The sequence below is a fragment of the Oryctolagus cuniculus genome, chromosome 3, assembly GCF_051225735.1.
Source record: "Oryctolagus cuniculus isolate XC-2025 breed Fujian yellow rabbit chromosome 3, ASM5122573v1, whole genome shotgun sequence".
Taxonomy (NCBI): domain Eukaryota; kingdom Metazoa; phylum Chordata; class Mammalia; order Lagomorpha; family Leporidae; genus Oryctolagus; species Oryctolagus cuniculus.
The window spans coordinates 699201-715557 of NC_142869.1; the positions used below are offsets into that span (position 1 = coordinate 699201).

General features: G+C 65.2%; 1 protein-coding gene across 8 annotated transcripts in view; it reads right to left on the reverse strand.

The window, feature by feature from the left end:
* Positions 1 to 16357, reverse strand: part of SNED1 (sushi, nidogen and EGF like domains 1) — a 64756-nt gene that overhangs the window by 10601 nt on the left and 37798 nt on the right. For 4 of the 8 annotated variants that reach the window (XM_051839354.3, XM_051839356.3, XM_051839355.3 and 1 more), the window contains exons 18-29: positions 16133 to 16246; positions 15822 to 15935; positions 15190 to 15303; positions 14663 to 14959; positions 13170 to 13353; positions 12319 to 12431; positions 11404 to 11685; positions 10114 to 10258; positions 9958 to 10040; positions 8620 to 8718; positions 3417 to 3533; positions 2679 to 2766 (exon numbers count right to left, since the gene is read on the reverse strand). In XM_051839354.3, coding sequence (XP_051695314.1) covers positions 2679 to 2766; positions 3417 to 3533; positions 8620 to 8718; positions 9958 to 10040; positions 10114 to 10258; positions 11404 to 11685; positions 12319 to 12431; positions 13170 to 13353; positions 14663 to 14959; positions 15190 to 15303; positions 15822 to 15935; positions 16133 to 16246 — 1750 coding nt within the window. Of the gene's footprint in view, positions 1 to 2678; positions 2767 to 3416; positions 3534 to 6313; positions 7971 to 8619; positions 8719 to 9957; positions 10041 to 10113; positions 10259 to 11403; positions 11686 to 12318; positions 12432 to 13169; positions 13354 to 14662; positions 14960 to 15189; positions 15304 to 15821; positions 15936 to 16132; positions 16247 to 16357 lie in introns of those variants that run through there. The other 4 variants (XR_016231310.1, XM_051839363.3, XM_051839362.3 and 1 more) reach the window with 4 other exon arrangements.

The following is a 16357-nucleotide window of genomic DNA, read 5'->3' on the forward strand; positions in this document are numbered from 1 at the left end:
ACGTGTGTGACTGTGGGTGGTTAGTCTGACACACATGTAACTGGGCAGTGTGTCTTACACATGTGACTGGCAGTGTTAGTGTGACTCGTGTGACTGTGGCAGTGTTAGTTTGACACACGTGACTGGAGCTCCAGAGTGGAAAGAAACACAGGGACAGGACACAGGTGAGGGGGAAGCCGTCCTGGCCCAGGTTTCCAAGTTTGAGGGAACCCAGAAACAAGAGGCGGTGAATCCAGAGAAGGGCGGCGCCAGCCACCAGAGCCGCAGTGGCACGGCAGCCACGCCCTGCCACGCCCGGGGCACACAGGTGTGGCTCCAGAGCTGTCCAGCAGGAAGTGCTGAGGGCACCGGGAGAGCTGGCACCCGCGCCACCCGCAGCTTCTGCAGCCCGGCTACCCACATGGCGGACGTGGGCGGAGTTCTGGGCCCCCAGCTTGGGCCTGGCCCAGCCTGGCTGTCGTGGGCGTTTGGGGAGGGAGCCTGTGGGTGGACGGTGCCTCTCACGCCCTCCCTCTGCCTCTCACCTAGGTGAAAATGAGCAGACATGTTTAGGAGCTGGCATTGTGGCCCAGTGGTTTGAGCCACTGCTTGCAAGCCCTGGATCTCACACTGGAGCGCGGGTTCAAGTCCTCGCTGCTCTGCTTCCCTCCCAGTCCCCTGCTACTGCTCCTGGGAAGGCGACGGAAAATGGTGCAACGACTGGGCCCCTGCGCCCGTGTGGGAGACCCGGATGGAGATCCTGGCCCTGGCTGTTGTAGCCGTTTAGAGAGCGAATGGCAGATAGGAGGTGTTTTCTGTCTTTCCGTCTCTCTCGTTTTCTCCGCCTTTTGAATGAATCAATGAGTGAATAAAATAAAATATAAAGTTTATGAAAGTGTTTAAAATTAAGACCTTTTCAGACAGGCAAAGGCAGAGAGACTTCGTCACCCACAGACCTGAGCTGTAAGGAATATTACAAAGGGGCCGGCACCTGCAGCGCCAGAAAATCCCATGTGGGCTCCGGTTCTAGTCCCGGCTGCTCCACTTCCAATCCAGCTCTCTGCTGTGGCCCGGGAAAGCAGTAGAAGATGGCCCAAGTGCTTGGGCCCCTGCACCCACGTGGGAGACCTGGAGGACGCTCCTGGCTCCTGGCTTTTTGAAGAAGCTCCAGGCATTGTGGCCCTCTGGGGAGAGAACCAGGAGCTGGAAGACCCCTCTCTCTCACTACCTCTGCCTCTGTAACTCTGCCTTTCAAATGAATAAATAAATCTTTTTAAATGGTTACAGTAAGTTCTTTAGGCCCGGAGGAGTGACGGACCTTCCTTCCACAGCAAGTGAAGAGGGGTGGAAATGGTAAACGTACAAACAAATACAAAAGGTCTTGTGCTTTCAAACGGAAAAATCATTTTCTGCTAAGTGCAAAATGAGCATTCTGTGCAGCCCACAGCCTACATGGGAGTAAGAACCCCTGCGGACAGCATTGCACGGGGTGGAGGGGGTGGAGGCCACGTGAGGGCAACGGGGTGCCCGTCCCGAGCAGCCGCTGGAACCGTAAACCGCTTCAAAGAGCTCATGGAAAAATGGAGCTAAAATGGATTTCTTTTTGGTGCAAACATTTTGAAATGCATGCATCGTTTCTTTCTTTGTAATAGGTATTTTCCACGCTTTTTTTTAAAGACCTCTCATAGTTCGTAGACAAATGGTGAGGGTAAAATGGAATCCTAAAGCATGATCCACAGTTGGGAAAAGTGGAAAAGGACAGAAAACAAACAGCAGCGTGGCAGCGGGGACCCGGCCATCTCAGTCACGTGGCACCCACACGCTCTGCGTCTGTACCGGAGACAGACGCGGCCAGGCCCAGCCGTTTGCTCACAAACACCAGGGGGAGTGAAGCGCTCTCCTCGTCGGGGCCCTGGGAGGGGCGTCCAGCACCGGGACCTGGTAGTCGGCACCGCTGGACGCCGTGGACGCTAACGTGGCCGTCAGTGCGGAGAAGGCCTGGCTTCCTAGCCGCATGTCCCTGGGGCGTCTGGAGGGTCCCGCGTGCCTGCTCAGGACCCCTCAGCAGCTCCCGTTTCACCTGGGGCCCCCATCACCTGGGGCCCCCATCACCCCCCCCCCCCCGCCTTGCTCACGGCTCCAGCCCTGCGGGCCCCAGACTGCTCCAGGGTTTTGGCAGTGGATACGGACGGTCTGGAACGTTCTTCCCTCAGGTGTCCCCCCTCCACATGGGCGCAGTGTCCCTGTCCCTGGCCCTGTCTGATGCCCGCTGCTCCCCACATCTGCTCTCCGCCGCACCTGGCCTGCTTTCCCCAGCATGAGCGCCTGCTGCGCCCCTACACAGAGCTCTGGGTGCTGGCCTCGGCTGGGACCGTGACCCCGGTCACACGGGGCGCCAGAAACATGCCGACGGACGCGCTAGCCCACTTCACACATGGCGACGCTGAGGCCTGAGTGACGAGCCCAGGGCCACACGGTGGGAGAATGGCAGAGCTCTGGAGACCCCGCCCGCAGCGGGCTGGGGCAGAGGTGCTGGAGGGGCCCTCCCAGCGACTGCTCCTGAGCTGGGCCACCGGGGTTGGGGCGGGGGAGGAGTGGGGACCAGGTCGTTAGAGCAAGGCCGTTTGTGCGTGCCCCGCCCCCACCCCCGCCCTCCCTTGGGTCAGGTGGGCATGAGGCTCCGGGTGGGGACGACTTACACGTGGTGGCAGACACCCCCCTCCCAGACCGGAACCGACTTGGTCTCGGAGAAGAGCCGGGTGCATGGGCGAGGCACCTTCCTACAGGCTGTGCACAGAGGAGAAGGCGGCTCAGGGCCAGGCTCCTGCCCTTTGAGAGCCCCCAGCCCTGCAGCCTGCCGTGCCTAGGGCGTCCGCACAGGCCACCTTCTGGGCAAGTCCCTGTCTCCAGGGTGCTGACCCGCCTGCGGCCTGAGGGTCGGCAGCTTCGCATGCCCCTGAGCTCAGCCCAGAGCGGGGAGTTCCTCCTTCCCTGGCCGGCCCTGCACTGTGCCTCCTGCTTCTCTCTGACACGGCCGGCATGCTTTCTTCCTGAGCACACCCACGTCTAAGATCCACGGCCTGGCCCCTCACGGCCCAGTGGTCCTGGAGCAAGTCGGGGCTCTGGGGACAGGTGTCTGAGGCCGGGCCTCGGCAGGGCCCTGGTCCGCAGTCACAGCCCCAGGCCTCGGCAGGGCCCTGGCCCGCAGTCACAGCCCTGGGTCAGGAGTCCGAGGCTGGGCCTCGGCAGGGCCCTGGCCCGCAGTCGCAGCCCTGGGTCAGGAGTCCGAGGCCGGGCCTCGGCAGGGCCCTGGCCCGCAGTCACAGCCCTGGGTCAGGAGTCCGAGGCCGGGCCTCAGCAGGCCCCTGGTCCGCAGTCGCAGCCCTGGGTCAAGTGTCCGAGGCTGGGCCTCGGCTTGGCGGCCTGCCCCCACCTACCGAGCTCACAGCGCCTGCCTTTGAACCCTGGTCCGCAGTCGCAGCCGTGGGCCTCAGCACCTGGCACGCAGGTCCCTCCGTTGTGACAAGGGTTTTCTGAGCAGTTCTTGGGGGCGTCTGGAAATGGAGGCCTGGGACGTTAGTTGCTGGGAGCCCAGAGGAAGGCCTACAGCTTGTGTCTCTGTGACCTGAGCAGAGTGCCGTGGCTGCCGTGGCTGCCGTGGCCCCTCTCATGGGCTCACAGGGCTCAGGAGACGAGGCCTCAGCATGCCAGTGTCACTTCCAGGGAGTGGGAGGGGAGACCCCGAGCCCGTGGCCCCGGCCCACCTGGCCTCACCCAGCATTTTCCTCCTCTGCTCCTACACAAGCCTGCTTCTGCTTGGAGCCAGGCACTGGCTGGGTTTCCCATCTACTCACAGGGATGCTCCCACCCGGCTCCTCCTGCAACCCCCACACTGGCAGAGGGGAGCAGGCTCCCCCCCACCCCTACAACAGAGGGAGCAGGCTCACCCCCACACCTTATAACAGAGCAGGCACCCCCACACCCCTGCAACAGAGAGAGAGACACCCCACACCCCAACAAGAGAGCAGGCACCGCACACCCCCAGGACAGGGAGTGGGCACCCCCACACCCCAACAACAGCTGGGAGCGTCGCCCCTCGCCGCTACACTGGCCGAGAGCCTTGTCTGTCCATGTCATTTCTTTAGCTGTAGTTTTCCTTTGCAACTTGAGAACACTGAAAAACAGGAGCGAGAACTGTGCGTAGCCTACCACGCCCCACGCCCCACGCCGAGACCTGGCACCCACATGCCCAGGGCCCCTCCTTGCCCGTTCTTCATAAGAACTTCCCCAAGGGCCAGCCCTGCAGGTGTGGGGCCCCATCAGGCCTCACCGCCCCGCCTCTGCCCCTCAGCCCCCCCCACTGTCCCCTGGCTGAATGCGAGCTGTGGGCTCTGAGAAACTTTCTGTGGACGTCCTCAGTGTGCTGGGCAGGTCTGCAGTGCCGCCTGCTGCTCCTGGGGGAGCCCCAGCAGTGTCAGGCGCGCAGCGGGCAGAGGGAAGCCCCAGCGTCTCGATTACCCCGACAGCGCCACGTGCCAGGTCTGCTGTCGCCCGTGGTGACTCCACAGGGCGGAGCTCTGCCGTCGCCCGTGGTGATGCCTCCTGGGTCTCTCAGTCTGTCCCCTTTAGTCTTGGCTGCAGGAGTGACCTGCGCTTCCTGTGGCTCTGAGTGCCTAGAGGACTCGGGTCCACGTGGTCTTTGCAGGGGCTGCTTGGTGGCCTGGAGAGAGGGGCTTGTGTCTCGTTCACCCACACCTGATGGGCCAAGTCCGTCTGAGTGCTGCAGGGACTGACCCCAGCCCAGCAGGGGTCCATCCCTGCAGTCCATCCCTGCAGGCGCCACACCTGACCCTGGGGCAGCCACCGAGACCCCGCCCCCAGCCGCCCCCTGCTGTCATTCCTGCCTTCCCCAGCTGAGGGTCTGCACGGCCCAGGACCCTCACGGCCTGGACGCCCTGGCACGCAGGAACCAGGTTTGAATTCTGTCCTTGTCCACCAGCTCGCAGACAGGGTCGGTCCCTCAGCTCCATTGTTGTCACTAATTTTCCTTTAACATTTTTAAAAAAATTCATACGAGGGGCCAGTGCTGTGGTGCAGCGGGTGAAGCCACCGTCTCCAAGTCTGGCATCCCCTGTGGGCACTGGTTCAAGTCCCAGCTGCTCCACTTCTGATCCAGCTCCTGCTAAGGGCCTGGGAAAGCAGAGGAAGATGGCCCAAACCCATGAGCCCCTGCACCCACGGGGGAGACCCGGATGGAGTCCCAGGTGCCTGGCTTCAGCCTGCTCCAGCCTTGGCTGTTGCAGCCATTTGGGGAATGAACCAGGATGGAAGATCTCTCTCTGTCTCTCTCTATCTCCCCACCGCCACCATCTCTCTGTAACTCTGCTTTTCAAACAAATAAATCTTTAAAAAATGTTTTATTTGAAAGGGAGAGAGGGGGGGAGGGAGGGAGAGAGGGGGAGGAAAGAATCTTATCTTAGCTGGTTCACTCCCCAAATGACTGCAATGGCCAGCGCTGGGCCAGGCTGAAGCCAGGAACTTGGAGCTCCGTCCTGGTTTCTCACGTAGGTGCCAGGGACTCAAGTCCTTGACCCATCCCTGCTGCCTCCAGGCACGTCAGCAGGGAGCTGGCTTGGAAGTGGAGGAGCTGGGACTCAACCAGGCCGTGCTGTGTGGCCTGCGGATGTGTCGGGTGGTGCAGCCTGGTGCACGGCGCCCACCCTGGATGTCCGCCAGCAGCTTGGCTCCTGGTCCCTTGAGACCCGACCCCAGTTGAATCTGAAAGCTGCTTTTGTACACAGCAGGTTCTGGGCTGGCGCTGTCTGTGTCTTGCTCCTGTCTCTGAGTCACGCAGTTCTCCAAGGCTCCTGGCTCCCTCCGTGCAGAAGGTACCTGGAGCCCACAGCTGGGCAGTCACGGTGCTCACTACTACTGGGTGTGAGGCTTTCTAAAAATAAACATAAATGATGCGTTTACACCAGCATTTCCAGTTCAAATTAACAGAACGACATTTAGGGCCAGCGCTGTAAGCTGCTGTTTGAGTCCCGGCTGCTCCACTTCCAATCCAGCTCCCTGCTAATGGCCTGCGAGGCAGTGGAAGATGCCCGAGTGCTGGGGCCCCTGCGCCCACGTGGGAGACCTGGATGGAGCTCCCGGGTCCTGGCTGCGGCAGGACCCAGATCCGGCCGTGGCAGCCATTTGCGGAGTGGACCAGCGGATGGAAGGTGTCTCTGTGTCTGCCTCCCTCCCTCCCTCTCTAGTGCTTTGCCTTTCAAATACGTACTTTTTTCAAAAATGTTTAAAAACCAAATTAGAAAAAAACAGGATTTTAGACTTCTTTGCTTTATGATTTTATTTCTTTTTTCTGAAAATCTCAGTGCAGCTCGCGAGCGCCAGCACCAGGGCCACGGCCGGCGCTGCCCGCGGAGTGCGGCTCCTGCTGCGTGTGGGCTCCTGACCCCGACCCTTCCCTCGGGCGCGGCGTCACCGTGGTCTGCTTTGTCCCCGTGTGGCCGTGCCATCAGCGGGAGCAGCGGTCGTTTTTTTCTGTTTGTTTTCAATTTGGAGCATTATTGTTTTAGGAACATTTTGTTGGTTCCAAAGACAAAATTGTAAGTCAAGGTTTATTCAGAGTAGCTCCGGGTCGATCTTCATTGCCAGGCCTCTGTCTCCTTCCTCGAATGCTTGACCGTTTTTATTGTTTTAAATAAAGAACGAGGAAGCACACCGATGCCGCCCGTCCTCGTCCTCCACAGGAGGCGGCAGGTCGGAAACACCGCGTCTCATCTCCAAAGCCAGCTTTACCGAGAAAGATCTGAGGGCCACAGGTGCACCCGCTTAGAGTGTGCTCACTGCCCTCCGCGCGCACAGGTCCCTGCCTCCGTCCCCCGGCCGGCCCGGCCCTCGGCGCTGAGCAGACCAGGCGCGGCCCTCCTGCCCCTGGTCCCTGTGACGGGCGCTCTGAGCGGGTGGCAGGCTTCCTCTCTGGACGAGGCCCGTCTCCTTCTGTGGACGGCTGTGGGCGGTGTTCACAGCGCCGCCGCAGGTAAGACCTCGTGGGACACACACTGCCCTTCCCTGGGCCACGTGGGCACCGCCAAGCTGCTGTTCCGCCCAGAGCCGCTGTGCCACGCCCGTCGCTGTCCACACGCCCTCCCCGCCCTCCCCGGGGCCTGCCGCTCTCTGGCCTCCTGAGCGGCCCTCCCAGGCGCGTGCGGCCGCCTCTCACCGCAGCTCGGTCTGCGCCCGCTGCCGGGTGGGTCCTCCGGAGAAAGCCCGATTCGAGGTCAGGTCACCGCCTTTTCATCATTCTGCTGTCGAGTGCAGGTCCCAGCCCTCGTCACCTGCGAGGCTGGCAGGGCCCCTCCTGCCCTGCAGGCCCCCTCTTCACTGCCCGGGCGGTATCTGCAAAGCACAGAGCCTTGGGTTTTGATGAAGTCCAAGTTGGCCGTTTCTCGCTTGTTGCTCCTATTTTTGGTGTCGTAGCGCGTGATTCTATGCCAAATCCGAGGCCGTGAGGTTCACGCCCACGTTTTCTTCTGAGAGCTTGGATTCTGCCTCCTGCATGGTCCTAGCACCACGTGACGAGACGCTTCTTCCCCCGACTGGTCTTGGCAGCCTTGTTGAGATCAGTAGGTTTCTGGCCCCGAGCTCTGTTCCATCGACTCGGTCAGCATTGCTGTGTAGTGGTTTTGCCACGGGGGAGCGTGGGTCCTGCTACCGTGTCCTCTCTGTGTGGACAGCACCCCATAGAACAGGGTAGCGCACAGTGTGTTTGGAATCCATGGGCTTGTTCCACAAAGGTCAAATACATATCTTATCGCTCCAGGAATGAGTAATCAGGGTTTTGCGAGAGACCATTTACAATAGCATCCAACTAAGTTCCAAGAATTAGTCTGCATTCCATGTCAAACCACCAGAAAACATAGAGTGAGTTATTCCTGCAAAACCAAGCCTTGGGGACACCATGGGTTAGCCGCATCTCATGACCCCTGCCACAGCGAGTGCAAACTGGTGTCACCATTAGGCGATGGCTCCTCGCCCGTCTCTTGTCACCTGGGGCCAGCATTTCCACCCTCACACCCGCACCAGCAGCCCCGTGCTGCAAACCAGCCCTCTGCTGCCATGAGCCAGGGAGACCTGTGGTCGCTGCCCTCAGAGTGCGCGTGAGCAGCTGCCTCCACGCCAGCCCGGGGCCACCTGGCACTCGGGCACCGAGTGAGAACACACGTCAGACTGCGCAAGGCAAGCAGCTTGCGCTGCAAAGACAGCCCACCTGTTGTCGAGGTGCACACGTGCGCGACAGAGCACACCTCCCACCACCCACTCTAGGGCACAGGAGCTACACGCACGCCATCCAGATCACGGCCCGCTGCAGGGAGACCCGTGGGATGCCCACGACACACGCCACCATTCACCGCCTGGGGCACGCCTCGGCACGGACCACTCTCAGGCTAGGAAGCTGGGGGGAGGGGGTGGACCAGGCACCCAGGGTCACCCTGTCCTTTTACCCAGGTCTGCCTGGCTGTGTTGGAGAGACTGCCCAGCTCCGCCCCCGGAGCCGCCACCCTGGGCCCCACTGCCTCTCACTTCTGGGTAGAGGGGCGAGTTGGGTCCAGATGGGGGGGTCTCTGGACTTACTCTCGGCATCCTTGCTGCTGGTCTCGGGGAGCTGGAGGGCCAGGCGGACCTGCTCCAAGGCCTCCTCTGTGCTCGCGAGTGGCGCCGGGGTGCTGGGTTCTAGGGAGAGCCAGACTGTGGGCACGGGCGCACAGCTTCACGGGGCCCAGGGCCGCCCACCTGCTCCTCAGCTGCTGCTACCTCCAGCTGCAGGGGTGTCCCTCGTGGGGCCTGGCCTTTAGCTTGGTGGTGCGGGGTGCCCCCATAGCTGTTGGTTCCTGTGGCCACTGCACTGCCTCCCATGGGAAGCCCACCCCGCCCTGCTCTTGCCGGCCAGGCCCCACCAGAGGGGGAGGCCCGGGTTACACGTGCCTCCCTCTGTAGCTCAGCCTGCCGCCCCCTTCTCCCTCCACCCTTGCCCCCTGGGAGCCATGCTGGCCCCCCCCCCCGCGACAGCCTGTGCTTTTGGGTATTTTTACCTGTTCTTGTAGCTGCACCTGCCACGAACCCGGTGCGCCCCAAGTCTCACCTTGCCCCAGACGCCTTGCCTTGCCTCTGCTTCCTGCCCACCCCACGGCGGGGGCCCCTCTGCTGCGCCCTCGCTGGCTCCCCGGGAGTACACGCTGCTCCCAGGACGTTCCCACCACAGCTCCTCATCCCTCTCCCCGCTGCACACCTTTGCCCCCAACCCTCCCCCCCACCCCGGCGCTGGGAACGCTGTCACTAAGCTGGAGGGTAGCCTTTCTCTGGGGGTCCCAGAAGGGTGGGCTCCAAGCCTTTCAGGTCTCCAGGCTCCAGTGCTGGGGTGGGCGGGGTGACCAGGCTGGGGCAGGGCAGGGTGGCCCATCTGCCTTGGTGCTACCAGCTCCACCTTGCCAGGTGCAGTGACAGGTGGCTCGTGCCCTGTGAGCGGGTCCAGCTGGGAGGCTGGGGACCTGCTCCAGGGACCCTGCTGGCCTGGGCCTGAGCAGGACGGAGGGCAGAACACGCCCTCTAAAGCGTTGGAGGTGGGTTTCGCCCTGAGGCTCTGGGCGGGGCTGTGCCGCTGGCCCCACGACCACACGTGGAGCAGCCTCTGCCGTGTGCAGAACAGTGCTGAGTGGCAGGCAAGCTCCCAGAATGCATCGGGTCCTTCTTTAACAACATTTTATTTTTGTCTTCACTCCACTTGCTCCTGAGGGAAAGGCCCCTTGCGCCTGTCCCCTGCTGTGGGCCTGTGCCGACCCGGAGCCCAGAGCCTCACTCCCAGCTGCAGTGTTGGGCCCGGGTCTCAAGGGCCTGGCCCCTCCCCATGTTGGGCCAGGGGCTGGGTGAGCATGGCAGAGGCCACCGAGGGGGCGTCGGGGGCGCAGCACTCACCAGGTTTCTCGGGGACAGGTCTGCTGGGCGAGCCCCCGAACCTGGCGCTCACTCGTCCTCTGCCGTCCACGAGCTCCGAGAACCTGCAGAGAGGCTGGGTCGTCACACAGCCAGGCCCCACTTCAGGGCGACAGAGCCTCGGGCCTGGGCGTGTACCTGGGGGGCTGGGTGGGCGTCTTGAGGGCGCCGTGGTCACTGAGTAGCCGTAGCTCCGACAGCTGCAGGGGGGGTGGCCTGTTTCTGAGCACCCGTGGGTGGTGTCCTCCCTGGGGCCAGCGTCTGTCGGGGCCATCCCTGGGCGCTGCGAAGCAGGTGGGAGGCAGGGGAGTGGCCACAGGGCTGGCCCTGCTGCGCGGGGGACACAGCAGGTGTGGAGCCCCTGCCCCTTGCCGGCCGCCCACCACGGCCCTCCTGAGGAGCTGTGTGTGGACAGACACGAGCCGGCCTGGGGTCTTGAGGTGGGCCCAGCAGCCCCTCACCTGGGTGCCCGTCTGCAGGTGGGGCCAGGCATTTAGGGCTGTGGCAGGGACTCTGCAGCTCTGCTCACCAGAGAGCCTTCTGGGTGCCCCCGCCCCACCCATGAGCCCCCTTCACTCTGTCCCCTCACCTCGCTCACTCGGTTGTACCTGACCAATCAGGGGCCCACAGGGAGGCCCCGCCCACCGCTCGCTCCTGTGTGGGGGGGTGTGGGTGTGGGGGCTGGGAACAAGTGGGAGCATGAGGAGAACAGGAAAGGCTGGGTCTGGTGGGAGCCTCCCCCGACCTGGGGCCACCCTGCCCTGCCCCGACCTGGGGCCACCCTGCCCTGCCCCGGCTTGGCCTGGGGCCACCCTGCCCTCCCCCGACCTGGGGCCACCCTGCCCTGCCCCGGCTTGGCCTGGGGCCACCCTGCCCTGCCCCGGCTTGGCCTGGGGCCACCCTGCCCTGCCCCGGCTCCGCCTTGCCCTGCTGGGGCCCTCCCTCCCCATCCTTGCACCCCACTCCTGCACGGCCCGGACAAAGCCTCTCCCCAGCGCTGCGTGAGCTTTGAGGTTCAGGGAGCCGGCAGCGTCCCTCTGCCCTTGGGATAGGCCGGGTCCTTTGCAGGCCCGGCTGGAGCCGCCCTGTGTGTCTTCCTGACCTCCTGGAGAACCCCTCCTGAGGCCTCCTGGCCCCGTCTCCCGCGCCAGCCCTGGTGGGTGGTGCTCCCTTCAGGGCCACGCCCACCCTCCTTGGGGCCCGCTGAAGGCCCAGTGGGGCCCTGCGCTCTCACTCGGGGCTGCCCCCCGTGTTAACACAAGGCCTGTGGTTGGCTGTCCATGCCCTGTGGGCAGCATGGCCCACGCCAGGTGAGGGTCCCAGGAAACCCCTCTCTTCAGGACGAGGCCACCGCCTCCCTCAGAGAGCAGCCGGGCTGGCACCCTGCAGTCGCCTGCCAGCCCTCGGCACGGCCGGGCCAGCACTCACAGGTGACGATGTAGAGGTGCGCAGGGTCGCTGTGCAGCGGGCCCTGCTCTGAGCTCTGCACGGCCGTCACGGAGAGCTGGTGCCGCCGCCCGGGCAGGAGGTCCCGCACCGTGTACGACGTCAGCTTCCCGCTGGGGACGTAGCGGCTCTTGGTGCTCTGGCTGGTGGTCACGTTGATGACGTAGGCCTCCAGCGAGGCGCCTGCCGTGTGGGCGTCCCAGACCAGGTGGGCGGAGGTGGCCGTGACCCGGGAGGCGGTCAGGTTTGCTGGAGGCAGGGGCCCTGGACAGGCATGTGGTGGGGGAGGGGAAGAGCAGGACACAGGGCACCTGATGCAGGCAGCAGAGGCCCAGCAGCAGGGGCTGCGTCACTGCCCTGGCCTCGGTCCCGCTCGTCCTGTGGGGCCCACAGGTCCTCAGCCTCGTACCCTGGGACCTCACATCCAGTCCCCAGCCCCCGAGCCTGACTGCACACCGTCCCCAGGACCTGGGCGAGGCGCCCGGTGCCAGGCCCCTGCCCCATGGGCCTTCCTCCCCCATGTGCCTCGCCCAGGTGTGCCCTGCCCATGGGCTCAGCTCCTGTCTAAGCCTCCACTTCTCACAGATCCACCTGCACCTCCCCTGTGCACTGGCCTCAGGGCCCTGTCCACTTGCTGGGGAGGGGCAGGGGCCGGAACCCCAGTGAGTCAGCCGGAGTGGACTGCTCCATGGTCTGAGGGCCTGGACGGGTGGGCATCCTCGCCCAGCCGCTCCGGAGCCTCTTGGTCGATGTTTGGCAGGAGGCCGTGGGGGAGCTGCCTGGAGCCTTGGGGTGTCCCTAGCAGGCCAGTCTGGGGAGCCCGGGGCTGGCATTCTGGCACCGTGGACGTGGTAGGGGACGGAGGGCTCTAGAGCCAGGCCCTGCTGCTCTACTCACGGGTCCACACGTGCACCGGTGCCGAGGCCAGGCTCTCGGTGGGGGGCTCCTCTCCGCTGGGCCCACTGAGAGCGGTCACCTGGACAGTGTATCTCCTCCCGGGCAGCAGAGCCCTGTGGGGGTGGAGGGAGCGCACTGAGAGTCGGGCCTGGGCCAGCTCCGCTGTCAGACCACGGCTCCCTGAGCAGGGTGTGGCCGGGCGGGGTCCAGGCGGCCTGCTGGGGCAGAGCGGGGCCCTCAGCCTGTGCTCCTTGGAGTCATTCTTCGAAAGTGGCTGGGATGTAAACCCAGAGCTGCAGCCGCGGTTCAAAGACAGAGTAGAGGATCTGGGAAGCGGCAGGGCGATGCTCACTGCACCCTCAGTCGGCTGAGGGTTGCTCGGGACTCCCCCGGAGCCTTGGGGAGAGGAAGGCTGGGGTTGCACAGCAGGGAGCTGTCCGTCAGTTCAGCTCCTGCCTCCCGCCCCGCCCTGGGCGGCCTGCACTCAGCTTGCAGGAGCCGGGGTGGGCCGCAGAGCCCCAGCACAGAGCTGCGGGCACAGCAGGGCTGCTGTACTGTGGCTGTGCCGCCCCACCTCCAGGAGTCCGGAGGGCTGGTCCCCTCCTCCTGCCAGCACTGCCTGCCTGCTCCAAGCAGGAGCCCAGAACTTCCTCTGGTTGGCACCCCCCCTGCAGGGTCCATCCTGGGGCCCTGGACGAACCCTGGGCCCTGCCCGTCGCCACCGCCCACCACGCCCCCGGGCACCTTCCGTCAGTGCTGTCAAGGCCCCTGTCCCCCTCACCCCCATGGGGGAAGCCAAGTGGACAGTGGGGACCCCCCACCCCCACCCTGCCCCCGGCTCCTCCTCTTACCCGAATGTGAGCCTGTCCACGCTCCTGTCCACCTCAGTGGCCTGCGCCTCAGAGGCCCCGGGGTGCTGGATGGACACTCGTACCCTGCTGACGCTGGCGTGATGCACCGGGGGCAGCGCCCAGCGCACTGAGATGGCACTGGCCGTCACGTTGGTGACCTCGAGGCCCTCGACAGGGCGGGGTCCTGGGGGACAGCGGCTGCTCAGCACAAGCTGGCACCTCCTCCGGCAGGCAGGCAGTCACAGGGCAGCCCCCAGCCCCAGTGTAGCTGTGGCAGCGACGTGCTGGGGACAGGGCCCTTCCTGAGACAGGCCGGCCAGGCCACCCCTCTCTGTGCTGGCTGTGCCAGCTTCATACGGGTGTGGGCTGGGCAGTGCTGGACCTGGAGGGGTGGGGGCTTCAGGGGGTGCTCAGTGACCCCAGGGAGGGGGACTGCTGCGGGGCTGGGTAGGGGCCACCCCCAGACCAAGGGAGGCTGCAGGGCAGCCCTCGGCTCTCCATGGCACAGTGCCCCAGCCTGGATGGCGGTCCCTCCCCCAGCCAGTCCCCCTGCTTCCTTCTGACCCCTTCCAGGGTGGGCTCAGTGCCCCTGCTCCTCCGCTCCCACTGCCCCCGAGTGTGGCCCAGCCTCCCGCTGGCTGGGGGTGCTGGGTGTCAGGTGGCCTTGCCCCTGTCCCCTTCGGCCTGAGAGGTCTGCGTGGACTCCACTGAGCGGGCTCTGCTATCCTGAGGTCCTCCTCCCGGCCCTCTTGGCCCCCGACGTGCTCAGCGTGGACACGCGGCAGCTCCTGTTTGCTGCACCACATGCCTGTTCGATCCCCCGGGGAGGGCCCGCCGACTGCGCTGCTGCTTCCCCGGCCTCAGTGCCGGCACCTTGACTCCTTCCTCGTCCCCTCTGCCCTGCCCCCGCTCCACCGGTCACTCCTTCCAGCCCTGGCGGACGTGAGCTGGGCTCTGCTCCCACGGGGCCAGCTCGCTGTCCGCCCACGGCCTGTGCTGGGGTTCTCTCCCCCACTCCCTTCCTGTCCCACCACTGTCCACACCCCTTGCCTCCCCCCTGTCTCCTCTCACGGTCCCTGTGGCCAAGGCCTCATCCCTCACTACTCTGTCCTGTTAGAGCCACTGCCGCTGGCCTCTGGGGCCCTCCTCGCCAGTCCCCGGGCTCCTGGCCCATTCCCCCCTCGGCCCAGACCCTGGTTCTGAGTCACATCTGGCTCTGGCTTCAGTGGCTACTGTGAAGAGCTGGACTCTGGGTGTGGGACGCGAGGCCGCGCCCCGAGAGCTGCTCCAGTGATGGCCACGCCCCGAGCCCCGCCCCCGAGGCCCAGGCCTCAGCTGGGGCTTTTGCTTGAGGCCCTGCGGCGTGGATCCTGCCGCGTGCCCACTGCTCGGGACCCTCCGCCCCCGGGCCTGCTGTCCTCTGCGGGCTCCTCCCTCCCGGCCTCTCCGTCCTTTCCGCTGAGCCCCAGGCAAGGCCTCTCTGCGACACTCACGCGTGCGGGCCAGCAGCACGGCGGGCCGGCTGATGTCGTTCTTGTTGTTGGTGTTTCGCTTGACTGAGAAGACGGAGATGTTGTAGGCTCGGCCCGCGGCCAGGGCCCGGAGCTGGTGTGAGGAGCGGCGCCTGTCCACGAAGTCCGTGCGGCGGGAGGAGCCGTCGGCCAGGGCGTAGGTGACCGCGTAGCCGTCCAGCATCTGCCTGGCGGCTGAGCCCTCGGGGGGGCTCCAGGAAATGGAGACCCCACTCTCTTCTACTCTGTCTACCTTGAGGGCCGTCGGTGGGAACAGCTCTTCGGTGTTCCATCAAAACACAGAGGAAGGGGGCGGTCAGCTGTCGGCCACGGAAGCCCCCGCTCCGGGCACGTCTCGCCCGGGCCCGGCCTCTGGGACCTGCAGCCGAGCAGCGCGGACAGGGAGCTCCCGCCTGCCCCTCACCCCCTGCCCCCAGCACTGCTTCTCGGGTAAGGAGCCGGGCGAGCAGCGACCTGCGTCCCCCACCGCGGGCCCCCTGCGGCCTCACCCTTGGCGCAGTCCTGGCCCGTGTAGCCCACTTTGCAGGTGCAGCTGTAGGACCTGTTGCTGGCCAGGCAGTAGCCGCGGCCCCCGCAGGGGCTGGAGAAGCAGGGGTCACTCGCTGAGGGGAGGGGTAGCAGCAGTGAGCACGGGCCTCGCAGGCTGCCCGCTCGGGCAGGCCTTGCTCCTGGGGTGCTGGGCCCTTCCTGTGTGGTGGAGGTGCTGACGACTCCCACCAGCCCCTCCACTCCACACAGGACCCTCAGCCCAGACGGCTCAGGCACCCCCACAGCACCGGCCGGGACACGGGGTCAGTTGACCAGGGGAGAGGTGGTTCCAGAGAGCGGCTGGCACTGGGGGTGATGGGTGGGGCTCCCCTGCAGGCCAGTGGTTAGCAGGCCTCATCCCAAGTCCCCCTGAGGCTGACAGGGGACAGTGCTCGGGGGTGGGGGGCAGGGGGAGCAGGTGCGACATGGGGATATGTGGAGCTTGGCCTGTCCGGGGACAGCAAGCCTGTGGGGGCAGTCCTGCGGCTGTGGTCTGGGCGCAAGCTGCTGGGAGGGTGAGCACAGTACGGTCACGGGGACCAAGCAGACTGGAGAGGGCCACTGGCCCTGAGAGGGACGGCCCCGCCCCTACCTGTCTCGCAGTGGTAGCCGAAGAAGCCTTCGGGGCAGACGCACAGGTAGGCCCCAGCGCCGTTCTCACAGCGCCCTCCGTGCTGGCAGGGGCTGGGGGCACAGGCGTCCACCTCTGCAGAACACCCAGAGGGTCGGCCCGGCCGCAAGGGGGCAGTCTGGGGGCAGGAGGAAGGGCAGGGAGAGGCCAGCGGGGCAGTGGGCCGGCCTCCCAGCCTGCGGCGCCTCCACCAGGAGGCCTGTCCAGCAGGGCACCAGGAACCTGCACCCCGCTCGGACCTCCGACCCAGGCTTCGCACTGGGGACCCCTACCTGTCTCACAGTGGACTCCCGTAAAGCCTGCCGGGCACTGGCAGAGGAAGGCCCCGGGGAGGTCCCTGCAGGAGCCGCCGTTTGTACAGGGCTGGGCTCGGCACTCGTCCGCGTCTGCACAGGGAGGTGGCGCTGGCTCAGGGGCACAGGCACCCCCACTGGTCCTGCGTGACATCGCCCCCCCCACCGGCCACCAGCCCACACGTGCCCCCCCAAGGCAGGCAG